Source organism: Phoxinus phoxinus, assembly GCF_949152265.1.
Source record: "Phoxinus phoxinus genome assembly, chromosome: 24".
NCBI classification, from domain to species: Eukaryota; Metazoa; Chordata; class Actinopteri; order Cypriniformes; family Leuciscidae; genus Phoxinus; species Phoxinus phoxinus.
In genome coordinates this window covers 12,328,352-12,355,733 of record NC_136899.1, presented here as the reverse complement: position 1 = coordinate 12,355,733, position 27,382 = coordinate 12,328,352, and the positions used below count along the sequence as shown (strand labels likewise).

At 36.8% G+C, this 27,382-nt stretch overlaps 1 protein-coding gene across 8 annotated transcripts in view; it reads left to right on the top strand.

Annotated features, from left to right (window-relative positions):
• tpk1 (thiamin pyrophosphokinase 1) overlaps positions 1 to 27,382 on the top strand; it is a 60,967-nt gene that overhangs the window by 15,510 nt on the left and 18,075 nt on the right. For all 8 annotated transcript variants that reach the window (XM_079602638.1, XM_079602634.1, XM_079602635.1 and 5 more), the window contains 5 exons: positions 2,058 to 2,127; positions 12,893 to 12,965; positions 15,404 to 15,499; positions 19,019 to 19,165; positions 20,890 to 21,001. In XM_079602638.1, coding sequence (XP_079458764.1) covers positions 2,058 to 2,127; positions 12,893 to 12,965; positions 15,404 to 15,499; positions 19,019 to 19,165; positions 20,890 to 21,001 — 498 coding nt within the window. The remainder of the gene's footprint in view (positions 1 to 2,057; positions 2,128 to 12,892; positions 12,966 to 15,403; positions 15,500 to 19,018; positions 19,166 to 20,889; positions 21,002 to 27,382) is intronic.

Sequence of the window (27,382 nt, the reverse complement as noted above, 5' to 3'; positions counted from 1 at the left end):
TTTTGTGTAGTGAATGCCCTGTTGATATAGGAGACTCTCGGTTGCTTATGTCAATCAGTAGTTGGCCACAGAATAGCCTTTAAACTGCAGTACAAATGCAAGGTTGACTTTGATTTATTGAGTCATGTGGTCTAAGACATTGTTTAGAAGTCTAGACAAGTGGGAGAACAGACAACAATGGCAACAAAAGTGTCATTTGTATGTCACCCAGAGCAAGATGACCCTTACAAGCATTCATAAAGTGTATTATCACGTTTTCAGGAGTGCAGAATCTTATTCAGTCAATGAAGGTGGCATGTAAATTGAAAGTGAATGTTCTTGTGTTGTTCAAGCGCTTCCACCCCTTTCTGTGTCACCAATCTGTAGGTGTTTAACTGTTTAAAATAGTGCTTTCACCTGAAAGACGTTGTTTTAACAGTATGCCCAAAGTCATCGTGTCCATTAGGATTGCAGGAGTGTCTTACAAACGCATTCCATTATTCATGAGGCGTATGATCCAATTCTCTTCCCTTGACGCTTGGTCATAAACCAACTGTGCTGACAAGATTACGTTCTTCTTGACATGATCTTTGTGACAATTCCTCACTCTCATAAGCATAACATCTGAGTGATTGTCCCAGAATATCGTCTTTGTTTCATGCAACCGTGAAAATGTTCCCTCCCTTTTTCATGGAACTTTATGTGAGAAAATCAAAACAAAACATAAAAGTCACAGTTGTTTGTTTTTAAATGCAGTACCGTTGGGTTTGTGTTGTTTTAAATAATAGGATTGCAGGCTTATAACCAAGCTACTTGATAAAAGAAGGAAGAAAAGTCTTCAAAGGAAAGCCGTCACTCTCAAAGCACCTGGTTTAAAATAACTAATTTATTCAGTTAAGATTTTACATTCCTATTTGTTACTTCTTGCTATTGTCTAGAGAGTGAATCCCACATCTGTGTGCTTTAGTTCATCAGCTACAAAAAGTGAAGAGCACTTCTTCTGAACTTCTGCTCGTGTCAGACTTCAAAGTCGGCAGGATTATCATTTTAATGTCACTTTTAGATGTTTTTTTGTACGTTTCCAACTGAGCATATGCTGCGACATCTTTCTGATCTGTTGGCCTGCACTGAATTCACAAACTGAAACCGAATCTCAGGTAACACTTTATGTGAAGCCTGTTTATATAGTGATTTATAAAGGGTGTCTTTAATACGTCTTTTCATAATTTTTAATAGTTATTTTTTAATATATTGTGTTTTGTATATTATTTATTATAATAATACTAAATCTGAATATATTGCTAAATATAAATGTATATAACATGAATATGCTTTATGCACATTTTTATGCAGTATATTTAATAATTTTAGGAAGTTTATTTATTTGTATGTAATATACCAATTATGTTTTTAATACATGTATTATATTAATTGTATATAATATTATACGCTATTGTATACAATTATACAAATATTATTTATGTATATATAAATATATATATTTCTTTAATATAAATGTATTCAGTTAAATGTTACAAAACTTTTAAATATTTTCATGTTTATTTATGTTTATCATATCTGTTTTTCATCAAAGGTAATGCCTAAAGACATCATTATATGATATAGTATGAAGTATTACACAGTGTAGATCAAGATTCATTATGTAGATGTGGCTGTCATATCCCTCATCAAAACCAGTGGCATGTTTAACTGGATTTAGTTAAGTCACTGGCCTTACCTTGAAAATGACAAGTCTCACCATGCTTATCAGAATCGATGATGATCCTGACAGGACAGACTGACCTTCATCCTGAAAATGATTAGTGCTTTCGCGAAAGGCACAAGGGAGCCATTACTGTCATGACGGCCATGATCTAGAATAATCTATTTGTTTTCATTCGGGCATGTCAGCAGTTACCGAGATGGGCTCTGAAATGGCTTCAAACGTAAAGCCGTATAATGTGATTTCAATGATATTTACCTCTTCACTCATGTTTGCTCCGAGATCTGAGTTGTAATGAAGCCGATCAAGGAGTCATCTAAGCACCTCCTATTTCTTTCTTTTTTTGCCGTTTCAGCCCAGATCCGGGCTTGTGCCGACGGAGGTGCCAATCATCTGTACCGGCTCACGGAGGGTCGTCGCGAGAGGTGAGAACCTATTTTGGCTCCCATCACTATTGACTCGGAGGGCAGAGATGGATCTGGTGATGTCAAGGTTCTGGTGTCATTGCACATGTTCATTCTCAGAACTGCTGGACTTGTAGGAGGCCTCAGGAGTATCCTGCTTGCCAGAGTGCTTTCAGAGGACTTAACTCCTAATCCATCACCTTTTGTCAGTGGCTGACAGGCCAGATTCATCTCCAGGCCTCTAAATTGGGTACTTCTCTCCTCTCCTGAGCGGTTTTCAATTGTTTTCTTTTGTTTGGGTCCCCTTTTCATTCTACCACCTAAAAATAAAGCTGAATATCAGACTCTCCAAGCATGGAAATCACAACTGAGGGATGGAACTAAACACATACTGGAGCATTTGTTTATTTAAAGGGATAGATTGTCCAAAAGTTACAATTCTGTCATTACTTAGCCTCATGTCCCTCCAAAAACAAATGCTGTCACCTAGAAAATGTTTAGTTGTTAAGCTCCAAAAAGAACAAAAAAACTGTTGTATGGACTATTTTGGTAACTTTGGTGTCTTTACATTTGGAAAAATCATGAATTTGTATGGATCATGATGTATTCATAATGTAGATTACTGCAAAAAGTCATTTTGACTTGTCCCATGTTTAATTTGTAAAAAGCAAAAATCGAGATTACAGTGAGGAATTTACTGTATGAGGCTTATGATTTTATTAAAGCACAGTAACTTAATTATTTTGTTCGAACTTGTGTATTATGTCAGCTGTTATGTAGTTCTTATCATTTTTACAATCATGTTAGGGTTTTAGTGTTGAGTTGTCATGGCAACAATTTGTAAAATTGGATGCACACAGAAAAGGTTAGTAAACAATGCCCTAAAATACTTTTTAAACAGTGAGTATTTTAAATGTTTATGGATTGGCTCTATTCGCTTCTATTGTAAGTGCTTTTAATGTAACCCAGATTTTTGCGTTTTTCAAAGAAAAGGAGCGACAAGTGGAAACCTTGTACAGCAAGTGTTGTTAATAAAGCTTAAAGGGTTAAGCTATTAAAAGGCAATTAAAAATTTCCCAAAAATTACTATCATCACTAGCTTCCGGAAACGGCCTTTATTGACCCTGTTTATTTGTATGGATTACTTTTATGTTGGATGGATGTGCTTTTTTGGGTTTCAAAATCTAAGGTACCATTCACTCCCATTATAAAGCTTGGAAGAGCCAGGGTATTTTTTAATATAACTCTGATTAGGTTTGGCTGAAAGAAAGATGAAGGATGGCTTGAGAATGAGTAAATTATGTGATAATTTTCATCTTTGGGTGAACCTTTTAATTCAAGTTAGCAGCATGAAGCAAAAGAAAGTAGTAAATTCGTAATTCAAAACACAATTTTTTGTATTTAAAAATTGCCAGTGTCTTTTAATAGCATCACAATGATTGTTAAAACTTTTAATTACTGAAAACATGAAACACTCTCCCTCTCTGGCAAGTACACTTCTTTAAATTGATAAACATGATATTGGTTTTAAAAAGCCTGAGCCAGTAAAATTATTCAAATAGGATAATAAACACAGCAAATGAGAAAAAATGAAATTGACATATATTACGCCACATATAATAGACTGAGCTGCTGCTTCAAAACAGCTGGTTTATTGTGACGGCAGGCGTATTTAAGGGAGTCAGAATTTCTTCGTAGGGAGCTAATGATCCGTTCAGCACACTGCCAGTAAAGTATGTTTCGACTGCGATCGTCAGAAGCTTGTTGTTTTGAGCTTATCAGCTTGCAGCAGCACTGCCAAAGACACCTCAAAGGACGTTCCAAAAAAATAAACAATCTCTTTTGAATGCACACATACAGCAGGCCCTGTTCCATGTCACATCCATCAATTCTCTTGTACCTGTCATTGCTTTACTCCGTATGCTTTTGTTGTCATCTGTAGATTTTATTCAGAGCTGCCAGAACGGAGTATAGAAGTCTTCTCCAGACAGTTAGCCATATGCGTCGTCATTAGGGAATATCTACTCGCTGGAAATTAATTGGGTCTGAGCAACAAGCAAAATATTCCATATTTGGAGATGAATATCATCGACAGATGCAGTGCTTTTTTAGTTCTTCCTTTCATGGAAGTATTAGTAAGGAATTAACATTTTTGAAGGAATTAAAGGGATACTTCATCTAAAAATTATATTTCTGTAATGTGCTTACCCTCATGTAATTCCATACTAGTATACATAATTTAGATCTTTCCAGTGAATTGTTTAATTCAGTTCAAAACCGATCTGAATAATTCAAATCTTTTCAATGAATTGGTTGATTCAGTTCTCACACAAAAAATGGTCTGAATGATTCAGATCTTTTAAAGGGCACCTATTATGACATTTAAAATGTTCCTAATGTTGTTTAGGGAGTCCCCAACAACAGTTTTACATGCATGCAATGACAAAAAACACTTTTGTTGTCGTATAATATGCATTTATTTTTACCTGATTTGCTCACCGACTCCCAAATGAATCGTTCAACGACTCATTTTTCAAACCCCTCCTTTGCGCGACGCTAATCTGCGTTGATTGGTCAGATGACCCAGCAGTGTTTACATAGATAATACTTATTGTTTAACACGGAGTACAATGATGCTTTTATCAATTAAATTGTGTTATAATAATTATTATAGTCCACTGCTTTGTAGTTTGTAGTAAAAAACTAAAAATAAGATAAAGAATGTAATGTTATGTTAGCGAGCATAGCCCAGAGTTCATATTGTAAAAGCACAATCAGTCTTTGTTTGCGTTAGCCCGATGCATAAACATAACGTTTTTACAAAAAAAAAAAAAAAAAAAATGTAGTTATGTTACTACGAGGTATTACTCTATTCTTTAAGACAACTCCGAAAACAACGACAAACACTTCACATAGGCTATCTCAATACAATTGTCATTGAAGACCTAGAAGCTAAACGGTGCTTACACAACAAACAAAATAATTATTAAGCATGCTACATAAAACATAAAAGCAACAATTATTAATAAAACTTACAGGTTGTGATACGGAGGAGGAAGCTGATGCAAATACATTTGGAATTGAACCTTCCTTCAATATCAGCCCGGCTCGCGAATCCAAGTTTGAGTGCATTTAAGTTGGTAAAGCAATCGTCTTGAAAATGGCGCGAGCAAAGCACAAGGCTCGGACTATACTTCTGTGGTATAGTTGTATATATGAATTGTAGCCACTTAGTCTTCAAATGCTCCTCCTTGGGCAGATGAAAAAAGTTTGCTTTTGAGTCGCACTTCAGAACACAGCGTCTCGTCGCCATGATGTTTTCCCTGCTGGCCTTGGAGCGCAATAAGTGGGCGTATCGTATTCAAATAACTTGACAAGTTGACGTCATCTAGTCAGAGAAAAAGCTTCGGTCTTCTAACGATTCATAAAAATGACTCAGAGTCGACTCTTAGTTTTGAAAGACAATAACTTTATATACGGTGCACTTTCATATTTCAAACTTTGCAGGATGTTTTTGTTCACTTAGATCTATGTTACACACTACATGAAAGGTCAATTTCAAAATTCCATAATAGGTGCCCTTTAAGTAAATGTGTTGTTTCAGTTCACAAAACCAGCCTAAAGTTCAACTCACTTGCCAGTGATCCCAGCTCATTGAGGATAGGATCATCAATGAATAACAACTTAAAGCTGCCGTCGGCAACATTTTTTTGATCAAATTCAGTGAAATTGACACTATAATCCGACAGAACAACATAAATAAGGTGGTTTTAGAAAAAAAAACCCGAGCTTCTAACTCCACCTGGAGCGTGTTATTTTGTTTTGCAAAAATCCACCGTCCCGGATCATCGGGTCTAATCAGCGCAGGGGGGTGTGAGATCTGACTGTCAATCACAGGTCGTGCACAAATCACAGATCCCCCTCCCTCGCGCAGACGCGGACGTTACAATATCACATGCACACGACACGCCTGAAGTTCGCCTGAGGATTGTACGAAGCGTGATGGCAGAGAGAAAATCTAATAACAAGCTTCCAATTCCTCGGTTATTGCTATCTATTGATAGATTAGCCAGGGCAGCCTACCTCCGAGTCTATGGTGTTGATCGATGCTGAAGAGACAGACGCGTTCACAGAAATTCAGGTACACACGCACTGACGATGGGCGGGTGCTCGTTGGTAGTGGGGGAGGGGCATGAGAGTTGTAAACATTCAAAATTTTGTCTAAGTCCCCTCAATCTGCCAGACTTGCCGACGGCAGCTTTAAAATTGTGGTCTGTTTCTAACAGTGATATCGTATAGCTTTTATTATGTTGAAAAGATGTGAGGGTGCATAAATGATGACAGAAGTTTTGGGTGAACTGTATCCCTTTAATTGAAAATTGCTGAATTGAACAAAACCAGTGTGTAACTAATGATACTTGCAAATCTGTCTTCACATTATGGCATCTTCTTGTTTTATACTCGTTTGTGAGCAGCGATCATTCCCAGAAGTCTTTTTGATGCAGGACCAGAACACATTTCATATGTCTGGCAGACCTCTGGCCTTGCCTAATTACATGCATCCACAGTGATTATTCATTTTTAATCTCCCTGTGCAAACAGGAGCTGACAGGGAGGGAAATCTTCAGAGCTGGTGCACAGATCAAGACATATCCTGTTATTATCTCACACTGCCTTAAATGTAATTACTGCATTGACCTTTCCTGGTACGTTTTGATTAGTTTAGAAAGCTCAGTTTTATTTGAACTGAAGCAGTGAACACACTATTGCTTTGGAGCTCATGAAACATACCATGCTTTACTCTGCCATTTGCAGATGGTATCGGCCATTATTATGGAACAGGTTTCTAGTCCCAGAATGTCTGGATTATCAACAGTGATCGCTCCCTGGATAATCTCCCAATGTTCAGATGGCTCATTAGCTGTTAGATTGGTACATAAATATATTTCTCTTAAAACCGCTACTGTTTCTTTAGCCCAGAAACAGACAAGTGAGACAAGTTTCTTTCTGAAAGTTTCATTAAAGGGGTAGTTCACCGAAAACTGAAAATTCTGTCATTATTAAGTTGTTCCAAACCCTGTATGAATTTCTTTCATCTTTCACACAAAAGAAGACATTTTGAAAAATGGTAAACCAAACAGCTGATGGACCACATTGACTTCCATAGTATTTTTTTTTCATACTATGGAAGTCAATTTAATGAATCAATCAATAATTCTATTGATTAGCATTACCAAACATGGACGTTTTATTAGTATTTTAATTTAATACTGTGAAGCTGCTTTGATACAATCTAAAGCGCTATACAAATACTCTTGACTTGACTTGACTTGACTCAATGGGGTCCATCAACTCTTTGGTTATCCATGTTCTTTAAAATATCTTCTTTTGTGTTTAGCAGAATAAATAAATTCACACAGGTTTAGAAGAATCTGAGGGTGAGTAAATGATTGCAGAATTTTCAGTTTTGGGTGAACTATCCCTTTACATCTTTTAATCGCTGTGCTACTATTTTCACAAGTAAGTCGTAAATGTTAATCTTGAGAATCATGTGACACTGAAGACTGGAGTAAAGGCTTCTGAAAATTCAGCTTTGCCATCACAGGAATAAATTACATTTTACATTTAACCTTTATCTGTCCTCTTTTAATCTACTTATAATGTTAGTATTTTAGATTTTTTTGGCCATTCCTTTAATACTTCTATATGTAAATCACTGTTGCTATGATTGGCTACCACACATGAAATAAGTAATAATGCTTACTAAGTTTCAAAAAACAACAATGAAAAGTCCATCAGTTGAAGTGAAAATCAAGCTTTTAATGTTGTTTATGTCTATGTGTTGTTTTTAATATGCTTTAAGACAAACCATATGCAAATTCATAAGTCAACACCATTAGTATTTTCTCTTTAAAACAGCAGTGAACCAAAAACACGGTTTGAAACCGCTGGTGTTTCTGACAGACTACCTTTAAACCAATTCCTTCAACGTGTGATTGCCAACAAGTGAATCTCTGAGCTGGTGTGAGTGAGTGGAGGCGGGGCTAATTTGCATATTCATAGAACCACGTATACTAAATGGAGCAAGGGTGTAGAGTTACTTTCACGCTATCTTAAGGCTTTTTTAAGATTTTTTTATTTATTTTTTATTATTGACTATAGGGGGACTTTAAGGTTGTACTAAAAGATCAGTCATTTCAGCCAGTAGTTGTGACTTCATTATCGTGACTATGCATAATATATGCATATATGTATGTCACCATAGATACACAGTAATGTACAGTACTTCAGCTCGGTACTTGTTGTGCGGCTGTAGTTATTCTAAATAACTTGTGTGACCTTTACTGATTATGAAGGAGTCGAAAATGAACTCTGAGGCATAATCAAAAGCTGATCGTCTGTTCAGATGATCCACTCAGGAGGGGCGGCTTTATGATTTCACCAGCCTGCCTGTAATGAAGCAACAGCTGAAGAGGTCTCTTGAGGGGTCTTCTGAGAGGTGTGTGAAACTGCCAGGCATAAAGCAGGCGATCTGTTATTTAAGTCCTGAGTGGGCTTATTGACTTAAAAAATAGAGCGAAATTTGTGCTGCGCCAAATGAAGCCAATACCAAGCTCCCCTGTTGATGAACAGTCACATCACTTATTAGAAAACAAAGGCTGCAACAAAATACAAGACGTTTAAGGATTTGCATGTAGTTTTGTTCCTGAATGTCACTTGGGAGGCCAATTTTCACCACCCCACATCTTCATTGATGTTATTTTAGAGCGCGTAACAAGAAAACAACAAGGAAGCCAGACCGATAACTGCGATCTCGTCTGTCTGTCTTGTCTCTTTGGGCTGTGACAAAATGAATAAAGCATCTGATGCGACAGGTTGTCTGATCTCAGGTTCTCCCATTGGCGTTGGTCTTGACCTTCTGGAATTACTTCAATTCTTAATTCTAATTTTCTCTGTGCCGAGTTCTTTTCCAATGAGGTATAGTCCCTGCGTTACGATTAACTTTAAGTGACACTTTAATTTGAATGTAAAAGAGGTGTATTTTGCCTCCAATTTGAGCTCTGCGGTGAGAAGAGCTGTTTTGCTGATAAAATGTCAAAAGGAACGGTTTCATTTAGCTTCACCTTAATGTGGCCGCAGGACTGTCACTGCTGAGGGTTATTTATGGTTTCCTGTTTAACGGGGAGTCTGTTGGCGCGCGCACACAACAGGAAACTTTAAAACTGTTCATTGCTTTGAATTGCTTTTTCTTGCACATTGAACCCTTGGTCAAAGCCAGAAGTGTTCTAGATGTTCCAGATTTTTTGGCAGAAAGATTAATTGGGGCTTATAATACAATTAGTAGATGCACAAATTGTAACCACATTGAATCTTAACATGATATAATATGCTTGATCACTTTTTGATTTACATTTAACGGTTCCATTAATGGTTTTCACATTTTGACCCTAAATGTTCTATTAACTCTTTCCCTGCCATCGATGGAATTTTCCATAATTTGAGAAAACGCTTCCCTGCCATCGGGGCGCTATTAGGCGTTTTCTGAAAGAGTGCTGAATCTCCTGATCAAAACACAGACAATGAAGAAGAAGAAATATGTAATATCATATGCATATGTAAATTAAACGCGATCATCAACATTAAATAGCATATGAATCAAAATTGCCTATGTTACCGAATTAAATGTCGACCCAGGACGAGCTATAGGACTGTGAAAGCTTTGGCTGTGTTGATGGACTCGATTTACTTAATCTATGTTTTGATTGTCGTTCTGAATCCCATCCAGACAAATGGACAAAAACGCGATTTTCTCAGCTTTCTGATGTTGCTTTTTTAATGAAACTTGCCTACATTCAAGTGTTGATAAAAAAGGGAAGCGTGAAGCTAGAATAAAAGTTTTTTTTATTTTTTTTATTGTTTCGTGAATCAACCCAGTGTAGTCCATTTGCTGAAAGAATGACTCTAATGAATATGTTCTTTTTAGTGAATCAAACTCATAAAGTTTGCAACTAACTAAGAAAAAAAAATCTGTTTAATTACTGACTAGTTGTTCATTACATTGTTTAGTTAAAGATGCTCATTATAGATTTTGTCAGTGAAATGTTTGTTTTGTTTTGTTGTAGGGCTGCACGATATTGAAGAAAAATGTGATATGCGCGTGCACGCTCATTCTCAATTACCATAAATCCCGCCCATTAAATCCGACTGACAACTATATATGGGCATCATATTATGACACCAAACGAAGGATTTCAACATGTCTTCTCAAAAGCGAATGAAAAAGAACAATTTCTCAGATGCAAGTTTTATTATCAGATGTTCATTAAAAACGCCACATTTTATTTTCAAGCGTACATAGTGGCGTATCCGGTCCTAAAAAAAGGAAGCTTGGCAGATATTACAGATGCAGTTACTGGAGTTTCATCTGTTAATCGAACAGTCCCAGGAGTGAAAAGAAAATGGTTCGACATGAAGCGACTGCAAAAAACAAATTAGTTCACTTCGAAAAAATATAGCCCAGCCCTATTGAAAGCAATTAATTATTTGATTAAAGTGTACCGTTTGCAGATGCTATTACTGGCTCTCATAATAAAAGTAAAAAGAAAAACCATATGTAATTACTATATATAATAATATTTTTTCAAAATGCTGTGTGTAGCTAAATATGTACCCGATTAAGGTGAATTAAAATGCAGCCTCATTAATGAGAAAAACGTTCGGAAGTTAAACGCTCTATTTACACGTGGTTGGGAGCATGTGTAGATTTCATTGGTACCAACTAATATTTGGAAAATACGAACATTTTAATGAATCCAAAAATTTACGCCAGAACCACTTTACACACGATTTACACAAATATTCGTTCTGCTCGTGTTTCATGAATGAGACCCAATGTGTGTAAAATAAACGTAAATTATATTTAAAATGTTATATTCATACATGTTTCACATACTTTTTGTCAGAAGAAAGCATCCCTACAACTTCTGAAAGTGAACAGCAGTGTTTCACTAGTAGCATAAGAAGTGTCATTTTAACATCAGTGTAAACAGGGGGGTTTAGGGTTTCAGGTAGGCCTTAGGTTTATTTAACAACAGAAATTTAATAATCAAATGTAAAAAAAAAGAAACACTGTATGAATTAAATATATACTGATTCGTATTAAAGCTACAAAAACTATTCAGCCAAGAGCGGTGAGAGATTTAGTCTTTTGTTCATGACCCCGTTTTTTTGCAAGTCGTTGCTATATTGCAATATGTACATTTGAGATATTTCGATATATTGCACAGCCCTATATTGTTGTTTAATATATCGCCACCTTGGAATTATAAGGTTCTATCTGCATTCTGACTGGTTTTGAGATATTGAGCTTCAAAGTTTTTGCATTCCATTCGACTGTAGAAAGTTTTCTAAATAAAAAGTTCCAAATTGTACACAACTTAAAAAACAACATCACATAATGTAAAGAAGTGGTCACAGAATACGAATATGTGAATAACTACATTTTTACAAAAATGTCAGATATAACCTTATAATTCCAAGGGGATGATATGTGACCCTGGACCACAAAACCAGTCACAAGGGTTTTAAAAAGCTGAACAAATAAGCTTTCCATTGGTTTGTTAGGATATGACGATATTTGGCCGAGATACAACTATTTAAAAATCTGGAATCTGAGGGTGCAAAAAAATCGAAACATTGAGAAAATCTCAATGATGTGATTTTGCTGCATCCATTCACAATTTTAAAAAAATATATATTTACGGTAGAAAAATTACAAAATGTCTTAATGGATCATGATCTTTACTTAATATCCTAATGATTTTTGGCATAAAAGAAACATCTATAATTGTGACCCTTACAATGTATTGTCGGCTATTGCCACAAATATACCCGTGCGACTTGTGGTCCAGGGTCACATATAGTTTAGTCCAAGAATCGGATTCCAATCATGCTGCCTCTAAAAAGACTGCAAAGTCATTAAAAACAGAATTGCATTTCTTATTTTCCAATTACTTGTTGTTTAAAAGAACTAAATGAATAATTCATTTTAAAACATGAGCAGTAGTAAAACTGATGATTGTCTTAGCAAGCTTAGTGTCAATTTAGTATCATTGTACTGGCTTTATCCACACACAACCTGTTTATAACACAGCCGGTGTTCTCCTGGTAGGGCCTCAGATTCATCCGTGAGATGAAGATAGTGCTCCTGTAATCCGCTGCCGTGTTATTCTTAAACCAGCTCGGCGGCGCATCTCTGCTCATTCAGCGGCTACATGCACCGCCCGGCGGACCGTGAAATCGTGACATCGAGTCTTTATGCTTTAATGCCTACCTATACCCACGCAGCCTTTCTTCTCTCAGGGAATAAAACGAAAGAAGCCCCGACATGATCTGCCTTTCTCAAAATGAATACTCTGCCCATCTGAGCGAAGAAAATCTTGTCATTGCCTCCATATATATCGTAAATCTATGTTGCAAAAGTTTGGGGTGAGGTATACGGCAACGGCGCACTGTGCATCAATTCTCTCTCAACCCCTCACTGTGTCAAGAGGCTGTCCGTGTCGCTTTTGTCATGTCTGGGGACAGATAGTGCTGTGACTGGCAGGCGTTGAATGGCTCTAGTGGGGTCCTGTCACTGAAGCTTTCCATGGCCCGTGTCAGAGACGCACCTTCATTTCACATGAATAAAGGATCCGATGGCTGCACAAATTGTGCCTTTTTACCCATCACCCTCTTCTCCCACTCGCTCTCACATCAGTTTTTCTCTCTCTCTCTTCCCATCAAGTTTTCTCCCTGACTACATAAATGGAGACTTTGATTCAATCCTGCCAGAGGTCAAGGCGTTTTACACAGAAAAGGTAAGCCTACTCTCTCTGGGACTCTCTTGTGATGTCTCCTTTACTTTCTTTTTATTTCCAAGTTTGCGCATGCTTTACTATCTATCTATCGAGTTGTTTTTGAGGTTTATACCTATATTCAAATTCTTATAGTTATAGTTGAAGATGGTGGAACAACCCAAAATGATTAGGTATTCGAATACATTATGGTTGCTAAAATGCTCAATGGCGTATTAAAAATCTGCCTTATGATTAACCATTTGGCTGAGCATAGTTAGAATAGCAATACTTCCCATATTTTAGGTCTTGGCTTTAAAGACTGTTCCAGTCAAACATTTTTTCTTTTTAAGAAAAAAAGACGACAATTTTTGGCTATCAAAAGTTAATGTGATAAATTAATATATTAACAAAATATATAATAATTAATTATGAAAATTATAAATAATTTAACACATTTTAAAAAGTATATATTTTTTATATATTATTTGTATATATTATATATTTTTTCTCTTCTTGGAAGTCATGAAAATAGTTATGATGAAATTAGTATTATTTCCAGAAATTGTTTTAATAATTTGCTTCTGCATCAGTATAATGAGGATAAGGTGGTTCTTTCATTTTAGAAACATTTATTTTAATTTTACACACTTCATGCAGTTTAATTGGGTATTGTACATGGTACATAGAGTACAATAAAATATATAGCTGCTTTTATATTTTAGTATTTATAGCATCATATTTGGGGGGTCCTTGACATCACTGAAATCACAAAATCACTGGCCTAGAGCATGAAACCATTGAAATTAAAGAGGGAAATTAACCATTCTTGTTTCTAAATGGTGATTTTACCTATTGTATATTGATAAATATGCATAATATTTGGCCTATAAAGTTCATCGTAATATTAATGAATTTCAATGTTTGATTTTAAGCACTTTTTGTACTTCAGCATGACAAACTATTTTGCTCTTGTTTCCTGAAGCAAAACCCTTTGAGAGCCACTGGTATTAATATATCCATAAATTCTCCAAAACCGATATAAAAAAATATGTCAAATATTAATGCAAGCGCTTTTGCAATATTATTTATCTGGCACACAAAGTTGGGCTGACAACACTTTCTGATTGAGATTCATATTTTGTCCTTTCCAGCTATGGCCCCCTGCCACTCACTTCCTCAAGTCATGTAGATTTCACAGATTCACACCACTGACTTCCTGTCATTCTGGAAAGGTGCAGTGTGGTGTGGTATCAGTCTAGTGGCTAAAGCTCTTAACAAAGCTGGTGAACCTATGAAGTGAAGTGTTACCGAGAGGCCTGCACTATGCCCTTGAGCAAAGCACTTAACCGCACTCTTCTCCTGTGGGACCGTCTCTGAAATTAGTGTACTGTACGTCAGTTTGAATGAAAACCATCTGCTAAATAATGAGTAGCAGAGGTTATTTGCATTGTTATAATCCTGCATACATGCATTTTTATGTCATTCCTAAGCCGGTGTATGCGGCTTTTGGGGGAAGCGAAGTTTGACAGACCATGACGCTTGAATTTAAATGGGTTTGAAAAGGAATAAAAACTAGAGTGATGCTCTGTGGAGGATAAAGGAAGGAACAGAAACAAGCTCCACGGCTGACGTTTGGATGCGGGATTTTTGTGGTACCTGCTGCGTTTGAGAAGTCACCTGCGACGGCCGTGTATATGCAGCCGTTCAAGGGAACTGAGCAATGGAAAACGAGCAACGTTCACCTCTGCCCTTCCTGACACTCAAAGAATTCGCACAGCAAGAGATCCCATTTACAAAACACAAAGTGCGATCAGACAAAAAGCGAGAAGCCGGGAGGCAGTCTGTAGTGTATCAACTTTAAAGTTTCGAAACTTTTTTTTTTTTACAACCAGAGAGGCTGTTGTTTTCCCATTTAGCCCCATTTTTTATTTGATTGTGTTGGTCACATTAAATTCTGAAATATTTAAATATTTTGTAGTGGTCTTCAACACAGTGTAAAAAGATTTAATAGGAATAACTTCACTAAACACTTTTTCACACCTTATTTTAGCCCAAACATGCTTTTTTTTTATCACAAACGTCCTTCCATGATGTTTAAGTGGTAATAAATGTGCAGAGAGTATGTAAATGAAGTCACCATGACTTTTTTTCCTCCTGTCGATGTAAATTAGGCTCATTATAGATACTATTTGCATGCTGCAAGTAATATTACGCTTATTACAGTTTACACCATTCCTTGATTTGCATAAATCCTTTGCTGAATCTGGTGCTTAACACATAACTACTGTGTGCGTATAAAATGTGTGTTAAACTTGTGAAAAAAGATATTTACCAATTATGCATTCATACTTAAAACATTCATAAACTTTTCCCCAAATTCTTGATGTCGAATGAAAAATTCTGTTTTATTTGTCAGCTGTCCACATACTGTCTTCCAATTTGACTTATTTTTGCTCCAGAACTGCAAGCTAATGGAAACGCCTGACCAGGATCTGACAGACTTCACTAAGTGCTTGACCATTATGGTGGAGGAGATCAAAGCACAGAAATTGCAGGTTGGACTCTATCTCTCCTCAGCTGCATCTCTCTCTCTCTCTCTGGATGTTTCTGTCTTATGCTTCAGACCCGCTCCCCAACTTTATGACCCCATTTGCGCCTCAGAAACATTTGCATTTTTAGAATATAAACAAATTTGTTGTAATGGGCCGCGACTTAACTGCCAATCAATTATGGCTAAATTGTGCAACAAAAAAAACAGCCATAACTTTGTCGATTTCATATCCATAAAAAATATCCATGTCTGGTTTAGTTAACCCTTGTGAAAAAGAAGTGAACTTTAGCATACTTTTATACTTTTTTACACAAAAGTGTACCTATTACGAAAATAATATACTTTAAAAGCATATACTGTACTTAAGTGTGAACAGAATGTAATGAATTAGGATACTTAATGTTAATGGTTAGAGATGTAATTATAATGAGCTTTAGAGTGCTTAAGTAGGGCTTAACGGGATTGTTCACCCAAAAATGTATTTCTGTCATCATTTACTCACCCTTAAGTTGTTCCAAACCTGTATGCATTTCTTTCTTCTGCTGGACACAAAAGAAGATATTTTAAAGAATGTCAGTAACCAAACAGTTGATGGGCCACATTGACTTCCATAGTTTTTTCCATACATTGCATGCATTTTTTCTGCAAAAAAATCCAATATCAAATGGTCACAGAAAACATTTGAAATGAATGTTACCAGGTTTAAACTGGCCCTTTGTTATTCCATATCAAAATGTGTTGCTCTGCCAAGCTGGGGTGCAGGGTGTATGTGTACTAAAACAAAATATAAGTTTTGAGATGAGTACATTACAATGGAAAGAAAAGTGGAAACTCAAATTCATTGTGAAAACTGAGTTGGAAGAATTGTGGTGTGCATTTTCACTTTTTTTTTTAACCTGTCAAACATAAAAGGTGAGCTCACACCTCAGCTTCAGTGTGAATTCACATCCTCCAGGAGCTGTCAGAAAGGTTTTGTATGGATATTGTGTGTGTGTATGTGTGTGTGTCTGTCTGCTCCTCCTCTAAACCCCAGTCTGAGCTCCAGGCTTGTCAGACTGTCTGTTGGTCCTCACAGAGATGCCCATCACCGTCACAGACACTCCAGAGTTTTACCAATATACGAGCCTCAAGTTCAATCTACATGCATACTATGGCCTTCTAGCTTTTTCCCATTGTTTTTTTATTCACCTCTGTATCGCAGCGCTACCTTTTTTGTCTTCAAGCTCTCACGAAAGACAAGTAACACTTTTAGAAGTGATAAGCTTAGCGATTCTCTGTCAGTCTTTCATTGTCTAAAACATGACTACAGCTTAAATTTTTTATTTATCTGCTTGTTTTAAAGTGTTGACCCCAATCTGGGTGTCTCAGCCTTAAATGACACACCAACAGAGCGTCCACCGACATTAATGTACTGTTTGATGCAATGTTGCACACCAAAAAAAGCAAGACCAAGCTGTGGTTGATTGTTTTACAAGTTCATCCTGTCTAATTGAGCAGTTCTTGGACAGAATAAGTTGCAAAGTGGACCAGATGTTATGCCAATAATTACAAAAATGGGTCTTGGTGTCTCTGATTTGTGGTTGGTTATAACTTAACGTTTGTGCTGTCATCATGAGAATAGTTTGAACTGCCGTATTAGACTTTGTAGGGAATGCAAAGGCATACTTTGACCTCAGACTCCAAGTAGAAGTTGCGAACATATCATCATTTCTGCTTCGCTTTTTAAAAAAGTTTTGCAATCAGTCCACATAATTACAGAGGCACTGTAACTTGAACAATTTATGTGTCAGATGTCTCATACGTCCCGCTATTTAAACGAGCCAGTGGGGGCTGGCAGTGAAGTGTTGATTACCCACTGTGCATTTTAAAGAGTTTTTTGTCTCGTAGAGTTGTTGGATCTCACAGGGTGATAGGTACATTGCAGCAGTCAGACAAACGATCCCGGGAGCAAATATCAAAGACGTTCTGCCAAGTCAACGCTTTCCAGTCCACACTGTTCCCTCGGAATACTTTCCATAATGTATGACTCTGTTGTTTAGTGAAGACGCACATCATTTTTGGCTGCTGTGGGAAGGAAAAAGCTACGGTGCAAATTTGCAACAGCACTTTCAGAACATTTATCCTCGACTTGCAGAATCTATGTCGCACAAACACTCCTTCGTTTGTACGTTTGTTCATTCATTTGTTTGTTCGTTCGTTCACTAGTTGGAGCAGCAGCACTTTAAAAACTGGGGTTGCATAAATAACCTTTATCCATTGCTTGGCTCTCACAATCGCTGATTTCTTTGTCCATCCGTTAATTTATTCATTTGTTTGTTTTTTCATTTTTTAGTGCAAGAGCACTTTTAAAACATTTATTTATTGATTGATTTGTTTATTCATTCAATTTTTTGGTTCATTCATTTGTTTTATGATTCATTTTTTTTTTTTTTTTGCTCCGTTGTTTGTTCATTTGTTTAAGACATTTTATTCTGGAGTTACATAAATCATAATCCACAGCTTAACTCCTACAATCGCTGATTTGTTTGTCTTTCATTAATTCTAGTCTTTTTGTTTGTTAATGCAGTAGCCAATGCGAGCCATTTTTAAAACATTTATTCTGAAGTTGCATAAAGACTCAATATCCACTGCTTACATACGTACACATTCATTCATTCGTTTGTTGTTTGTTCATTTGTTTGTGCAATAGCACTTTAAAGGAACATGCTGACTTTTGGGGATTTTAGCTTATTCACTGTATCCCCCCAGATTTAGTCCATTATTTAGTCCATACAAACCTTTTTCATCTCTGTGCGTGCCGTAACTCTGTCTGACGCACCCACCGCTAGCCTAGCTTAGCACAAAGACTGGAGGTAAACGGCTCCAGCTAGCATACTGCTCCCAATAAGTGACAAAATAACGCCAACATTTTCCTATTTACATGTTGTGATTTGTATAGTCACAGTGTGAACAAATAACAAGGTCACATAAGACACAGCATCTTCTAACCGTATACATATTGGGAACTATATTGTTCCCAATATATATCACTTCGCCCAAGTAGCAGTGCTTCGCCTTCTGAGAATATAGTTCCCAATATGTATACGGTTAGAAGATAGCTGTGTCTCATGTGACCTTGTTATTTGTACACCTTGTATTTTGTCACTTATTGGGAGTAGTATGCTAGCTGGAGCCGTTTACCTCCAGTCTTTGTGCTAAGATAGGCTAGCGGTGGGTGCGTCAGACCGAGTTTGCACGCAGATGAAAAGGGTATGTATGGACTTATCTAACTCTGGGGGATACGGTGAAGAAGAAGCTAAAGTCCCAAAAAGTCTCTGTGTTCCTTTAAGAAAATCTATCCTGAAGTTGCATGACAAAAAAATCGAATGCTTTGCTCCCACAATCATTCATTTGGTTAGTTGTTGGTTCATTTGGTTAGTTGTTGGTTCATTCAGTTGTTTGTGCAATAGCACATTCATCTGTTCATTTGATTGTTCATTGGTTAATTTACTTATTTGTTTACCCATCACTCATCTATTTGCAGATAGACACCATCGTAACACTGGGTGGCCTTGGAGGCCGCTTTGACCAGATCATGGCCACAGTGGAGACCTTGTTTCATGCCCAGAAGATCACGGATTTGCCTGTGGTGGTTATACAAGACCGTTCTCTGGCCTTCCTTCTCCAAGAGGTAAACACTTCTCTCTCTCATTAGCATGTGATAATCAGTGTTTGCACTTGTGCGCTTTTGACATCCTGATTGCGGCACTTAACGATCAATCGTGATATTAAGCAATTAACAACTGCAGAGACACTTTGCTGCCTCTTCTCTGTTGTTTCCTGTTTGTGCACTTTTAAAAGGTCACAGATCTGAATTGCGGCTAAAAATACGAAAGATATTGCCTTATGCATTGTCAACATTTTCATTCAACAGTACTATACCCGAATATAACAAATACATGCATGTGAGAGATGCATATTTGTATTTTATGATGTTTTAGAGAAGGTAATACAAAGAAGGCCAACTCATATTTGCACAATAACTTACAAAGCCCTTGTTTATTAAGTTTGTAAGACATTGTAATTTTGTTCGACTTATAAGAAAACCTTACAGAATTGCTCTAGCTGGATTACTTTACATTCTGTATGAGAACATTTAATCAAGCTCTTAGGCTCATAGAGAATATAAGACATTGAGATGATTGTGAGACTCTGAATGTTGTAATGGGCCAGAAATTTAAATGAATGCATCTCAGTCTGTATAAAAATGTCCTTGACTGTTTCAATCCGACATAAAGCAGACTTATAAAACATGAATTCAGTTCTGTGCAGAATTCATTTGCTGCTATTCTTGGCTTTTCAGAGACGGATCAGAATTAGTTTTTAACAGTCAAACTTTGAAGTTTGTACAACTCACTTTAAGATTAAAATAAAACATCTGCATTTATATATAGCATCTAACTTGCCAAATGCAGTAGGTGGTAATTATGACTTACAGAATAGTTCACAGAACATCCAAGCAATTTTCGAGAGTAGCTGTCATTTTGGAAGCTGTCATTTTTTAGTCTGTGCGTTTATAGACACCACTCCACTTTATAAATGTGATAATTAAAATTATCACAATATTGAACTAGACTGATGTTTGTAAGTGAGAGCTGAGAACCACATTGTAAATGGTGGGTTGTCGGTGCCTCTGCATGTGGAAAAAGTTGATTTATCTCTGTTGTTTGCAGTGGAGGATCATATCTGTGCATTTAAAGTCTCTCTTGGCATTCTTATCAGATGATATTACACTAATAATGAATGCTGAAACTAGTTGAGACTGTTTAAAATGTTGCGTGCTAGTTTTGTGCTGAACTAGTTGTTGGACTTTTAAAGAATGTTCCGGTCACACTATTATTCCATTCAGGTACAATGATTCCGATACAGGAGCTTTCAAGATTTAAAAAGGACACATAATGTAGACTAGCATACTATATTCCAAATATTATAAAGTCATATAACTTTGTCTGAAGATGACAAATTTTTGTAGTTCACCTAAAATGCCATCATCTACTCACCCTCATATCGTTCCAAACCTGTATGACTTTCTTTCTTCTGTGGAACACAAGAAAGGATGTTTTGAAGAATGTTAGTAACCTTGTTCCATTGCATATACACTGTATATATATGAGGATGTTTTGAGAAAATTCTTTATAAATTGACATCATACAAAATACCACTCAAATACTACTTAAATCATATTTAAACTATTGTTATTGTTATTTAATATTTATTATTTATATTTGATACATTTAAAATAAAATTCATAATTTCTCTCAACTCATCTACCATTTATGGGAGCTCACTAGGTTTTTAAACAGAGTTTCACCCGCATTCTGTGACCTTCTCCTGCTCTTTTTCTCACACTTACAGGGCAAACAACACCGACTGAATGTGAACACCGGCTTGGAGGGGAAATGGTGTAGCCTGGTTCCTGTGGGCTGCCCTTGTCTTACCACCACTTCTGGGCTTAAATGGAACTTGGGTGAGTTGCATGCCTGTAGGCCACAGGTCTGTCCACCCACTCACACACCAAAACACAGACATCCCTGAGGACCGTGCGCCAGCCTGTACCATCCTCTGTGCTCCATTTACATGGTCCTGTCCTAGATAGGAGACATTTATTACCCATGACAGCTCAAATCTCCAGCAAACTCTCACTGATGTTACAGTTGATGCAGTTTGTCATGCCTAGATGTAGAAAGATCTCACATTTGCATCATTGTATTTTAGCTTCTCAATGGCATTTGCTTTTGAATTGTTCATTTTGTTTCATTAATACGCTATTTCCTCCAGGGATGGCCCATTGATAGGATGGCTCTCACAGATTAAACTATAGAAAGAAAAACAAACAAGTTTTTGGGACATTGGTTTTGTACTGTGTACTAGACATACTGCACAGTACAATCCATCATCACTTTAACATTAGACAGTTTTTACTTCCCTTTTTGAATTATATAAAGGAACATTCTCTTTTCTTATATTAAATGTGGTTTGTAATTGCTTCGTGACCAAGATCACCAAAGTCTTGCAGAAAATATTGTTTTTATAAACACTACCCCCATCTGCCATTATTTAGAACCGATATTCTCAACTCTGGTTTACTTTCCTGCATCGTTTAAGGGTGTTCTCACACTTTAATTTGTTTGGTCCTAAAAAAAAGAAAAGAAGAAAATGATACATTTAGTCCAGGTTCGCTTAGCATTTATACTGTCATATTGTAACACTGAATCTAAAGATACAAAAAAAAACATTGTCATACACAAATGATCTGCTGCGAGGAGCCGAGGTACTGATGCCTGTAACGCGCTGTGCTGGGCAACATCGTGACTATGATGAGAAAAAAACATTAATTCGAACCACACCTGAGTTCGTTTGCAAGCGGACTGAGAACCTTCTTTTCAGCGGCCTCAGTCCGCTTGTTTAGTGCGCACCAGGGTTCGGATGACAGCGTTCCACTTATTCAAATGAACCGCACTAACAGAGCAATTGCACCAGTGTTCGTTTTAATCGAATCAAAAACATGCCAAGTGTGAACACACCCTAACTCTAATCCTAATCAAACACACCCGAACAAGCTAGTCAAGGGCTGTTTCCGAAATCGCCCCCTATACACTTAAAGGGTTAGTTCACCCAAAAATGAAAATAATGTCATTAATGACTCACCCTCATGTCGTTCTACGCCCGTAAGACCTCCGTTCATCTTCGGAAAACAGTTTAAGATATTTTAGATTTAGTCCGAGAGCTTTCTGTCCGTCCATTGAAACTGTATATACAGTATACTGTCCATGTCCATAAAGGTAATATAAACATCATCAAAGTAGTCCATGTGACATCAGTGGGTTAGTTAGAAGTTTTTGAAGCATCGAAAATACTTTTTGGTCCAAAAATAACACAAAATAAGACTTTATTCAGCATTGTATTCTCTCCCGGGTCTGTTGTCAATCTGCGTTCAGGACTCCGCAGTGACGCTGCTGACTTAAGACGCTGATGACGTGTTATCTGGTGCGCCCGAGCTTCATTACAGTCTGAGGGAGACGCACGCTATATTCAAGCTATTCTACATTGTTTGCGTGGATATCATTTTTTTAATGGTGCGTAAATGTGCATGTCGCGGATGAGACACTTTTACAGCGTGCGTCTCCCTCAGTCTATAAATGAAGCTCGGGCGCACCAGATAACACGTCATCAGCGTCTTACGCCATCAGCGTAACTGTGAAGGATTGACAACAGACCCGGGAGAGAATACAATGCTGAATAAAGTCTTATTTTGTGTTATTTTTGGACCAAAAAGTATTTTCGATGCTTCAAAAACTTCTAACTAACCCACTGATGTCACATGGACTACTTTGATGATGTTTATATTACCTTTATGGACATGAACAGTATACTGTATATACAGTTTCAATGGAGGGACAGAAATCTCTCGGACTAAATCTAAAATATCTTAAACTGTGTTCCGAAGATGAACGGAGGTCTTACGGGCTTAGAACGACATGAGGGTGAGTCATTAATGACATTATTTTCATTTTTGGGTGAACTAACCCTTTAAATAGGGCACTATTTGAGGGGACAGCCATGTGTAGTTGTGTCTGAAACCATTGTCGACGTTATCAAGTGCACTCATTTTATCCCATAATGCACCACAAGTGTACACTCATTAGAGAACACTCAACTGTTAGAGAATACCCATAATGCACTGTTAAGGTTGTGCCGAATGAAATCCCGCGTCTTGCCAGAAAATGGCACCTGCAACTGAATCAATCATCCAACCTTTTTCCAAATTGCTGGTCCAATGTGGGTACAGTGTAATATCATACATGTATATTAAGGTTAATTTATAATAAAGCTTTATGCATGCTAGTATCCATGACAGAGTTCAAGATCAATCTTTTCATTCCTACTGGCGCTGCCAGTTTGCTAAGTTTCAAATGATTTTTTAACAGCAAGCACAAACTATGCAAAAGTGGCAGCCCTTCCGGCACACTCAGTGTCCAAATTTGCTCACTCATTTTCATTCACTCCTTCAAGTGGACTATATCAGTGGAGTAATGTGGTGAATAGTGAATGAGAGTATGGGGGGGCGATTTCAAACACCGTTAACGTCTTCAAGATTACTAGAAAGTTACCAGGCAGGTGAGTTTTGATCAAGGTCTGAGCTAAACTCTGCAGAAAAGGGGACCTTGAGGGCCTGAGTTGAGAATCCCTGGTTTAGACGAACAGATGGTTTGAAGAAACTATGCACTTAACTTTTAAGGATCAACTTTTTCTTTGAAACTGAATCAAACTTTGGTCATGTAAGAGCTTGTGTTTAGTCTCTGTAGTGGTTATGAAGGGCTGTAGCTCTGAGTGGGTGATAGTGGGCTGCCTCCTACGTGCATTAAATGTTAAAGGTGTGCCAAATGATTGCTCTGACTGAAGACATTAGAAGGAATAGTAATGTAGCCCAACTGTTTGCCTTTGATCTGCTAATGCGAGCTGTCAACGAGAATAATCTCCAGCAAGTTTTCTCTGGAGGCTGGGGCTCGTCGTGAAAAAGCAAGCTCCCCTCCTCCTGTTAAATCTTGCAGAGGGCACAGGGGCTGTTGTAATGCTGGGACTGAAGTGACAGATACATGACTGAGAAGTTTAGCTTTATTGTGTCAGCCTCCTAATGTTTCTGCCAATGGTGAATATTCCACTCGATTGTGATGGATCTGGACTATGACCTTTGACCTTGACTTAAAAACAATCAGCTTTATTATGCTCAGGGGGTATTGAAAATATTTATGCCTAAAAAAGCTGGTCTGTCGAAATCATGGGCATCTACAATAGGTTTTAAAATGCATTAAGGCAATATAACTAACATATAACGGCTTATTGGAAATACGTGCCTCTATCTACATTTTTGTACCTATACAATTCACTGCAGTTTTTACCTCAATGGGCAGTAAAATACCAACAACTTTTATTCATTTTATTCAATATGCTCACACAAAAATCGCTACCACAGAAACCGAAAATTCTCGGGACAGCAACATGTGTCCAAATTTCAATCTTAACCGTTCTATTTCATCAGAAACGATCTGAAAACAGGGTTTTAAGTGTAAAATACCGAACTTGTCCTCCAAATTGTTGACTACAAGGGGACTTTAACAAATGAACTATAGTTTGTGATAATGTGGACAAATACAGTTATACTAACAACTATATCTTATAAAGTGTTATCTATATTACTTAATAAATGAACATCACAAACTTAATAACGAAATGGTTACTGTTTTATTTTAAAATTGGTTTAGTTTAAATCTGTTCTACAAACAGGCAACATTTTCAAAGTGAGATTAATAGAAGCTGCATGGTAGTTGAGACGGCCTCATATACACTTTGAAAAAGAGTAAGTAATGAACACAAAAATTATATAACATGCATATTTGTCGCATCTCTTGGTGCTGTGTTTATTAGTCTCGTTTTGTCTCATTACACTCAGCTCTTGCCCAGACTCCCTTGAGCCTTGAGTGTGATAACGAGAAAAACATATTCTGAGCGATAAACTACCAGTAATCACTTTTATAATTTCCTGTATGATCTTGAATCAAATCTGCCTTTTGGGTTTTAGAAATAAATATCTAATACAATGGAGACAAGTGTGTAGATATGTCCTATTTTTAATATTATTTAAGAGTAAATATCATAGAAATGTAAAGCACACCGTTTCCTTTCATTGATTGAGTCCGGATATCTTGTTTATAAGCTACAGGCATGAGCTTTATTAAACAGCTTTATCAATAACTGATAGCCTGTTAATATTTGCTCTGTTTAATATTTGAGGACAATTATGTTTTGTGGAGTTACGTTAGTGAATTAATGATCCTGATTGTTACACAAGCTTGTTTAGTCTGAGATGACTGATTTTCTTAAGATTGTACTCGTGAAAACGTTTTACTTATTATTAGTGTTGAAAACAGCACAACCGCTGCTATACTGACTCTTCTCTCACCATTTAAGTCTTAATTATTCCCAATATTTTGTGGATTATTTATGACCACAAAAGTATTTACTTAAAAGTTAGTGAAGATAACAAGTGCAGAAGTGTGTGAGTTTAGCTTTTCACAATAGCCTAAGGCTGACCTACAGTTAAGCTCGGCGTAAGAGACTTCTGCTTGTTTTCACTGGAGTTACTCCATCCAGTGCTTCCTCCTGGGAAAAAGACCTGCCAAGACACTTAACCTTAAGCAACTTACCAGCAGCTAGATGACACTTAACTCTCATAAACAGCTCTCATACACACACATACCGATACTGTAAGACACGGCATATGTGTGTAAATTGAGAGGAGAGTATGTGTTTATAAAACCTTTGGGAATATATTAATGAATGCATAACGGAAAAATGCCAAGGTGAGGTAATCATGATGAGCTGCCAGCAAGGAGAAGCACCGCAACTCAAAACTGTATATACATGTATTACAGTTATTTAAAATAACAAGCCACAAAATGTTCAGCTACACTAAGGGCATAACTGCCGTTTTCTCTGGAAGTGTTGACCTGATCTTACTCAAACTGAAAACTGAGAGCTTGCAATGTTATGTTTGGTGGTGAAAGTAGAAAGACAAATTAGTTAATTTTGTGCTAGCCTTACCATCACAGCAAATCATGACTTGATGCTTTGATGAGTGATATTTTATTTTTTCATATGGAATGCATTCATTCGTGATATTTACTGCAGTTTATGCTATTTTGCCCTATTTTGCCCTACTTGTGGACAACGTGTTTTTTTCTTCTTGCAAAAGAACTGCATAGGATTCTCCCTTTAGGGGGTTTTCTGTAGAGACTTCTGTGAAGTGTTTGGAAAGTTTGAGTTTGCTGTTGTTCAGCTATTAAGGCTAGCACTAAATTAATTTCATATTGTTGCATGTTCTATTAGCTTTGTGGCTAGGGAAATACCCATAAGCCTTTGCAATTTTGAATAATTTAATTTTGCGTTTTAGTTCAAAGCATGGTGACTTGTGGGGATGTGTAAATAATTGCTAATTAGAATTCATAACTACTTTAGGTCTATTTAGTGTTTGTGATGTGCTGTTGAAGTAGTTTTGTTTAGTGGTTAACGTTCCTTGTAGCATTTTAATGTAGCTTTTGGTCACTATACCACTACTTGTTGGAAAAAGTCGCTTGTTAATGGAAAAACCAGCTGATAAAGTTAGTCTCCAACACTGTACTACTACTGTATGCTAATAAGGCTAATGTTAGCATATACTGCTAATGCTAACTGACATTAGCATGGTTCTGGGAGGCATCATATAAAGCTGTTGAAAGGACATTTTGTTTAATTTGCACAATATTAAGGAGAAAAATAACACCCATCAACACCATAGAACTAAATTATTGTTGGGTTGTCTATACATCTTGTAACTTAAACTATCTTCAAGACAGTTCTTTTAAGTAAAACACATTTTTTAAGTGTTAACCAAGTCTTCCACAACTAAAGGCTCATTCACAACAAAGATGATAATTATAATCATAACTATGACTGCAAAAGTTTATTAATCATTCTAATTATATTAGAATAATGAAGTCTACTTCACAGCTATCACTCTCAGAAAAAAAGGTACAAAAGCTGTCACTCGGGCGTTACCCTTTCAAAAGGTACACTTTTGTAACGAAAGAGTGCATATTGATACCTTTAAATGTACATATTAGTACCTAAAGTATACATATTAAAGGAACAAAAGTGTACCTTTTTAAAAAAGGTGCTGCCCCATGACAGCTTTTGTACCTTTTTTTCTGAGAGAAACGTCTGAGGATTAAATGATTGTTCGGAGCATTTGACTGAAGATTTTGTAAACGAGGCACGGTGTAATGGAGAGTTTGCAAAGAAACTTTAGTTG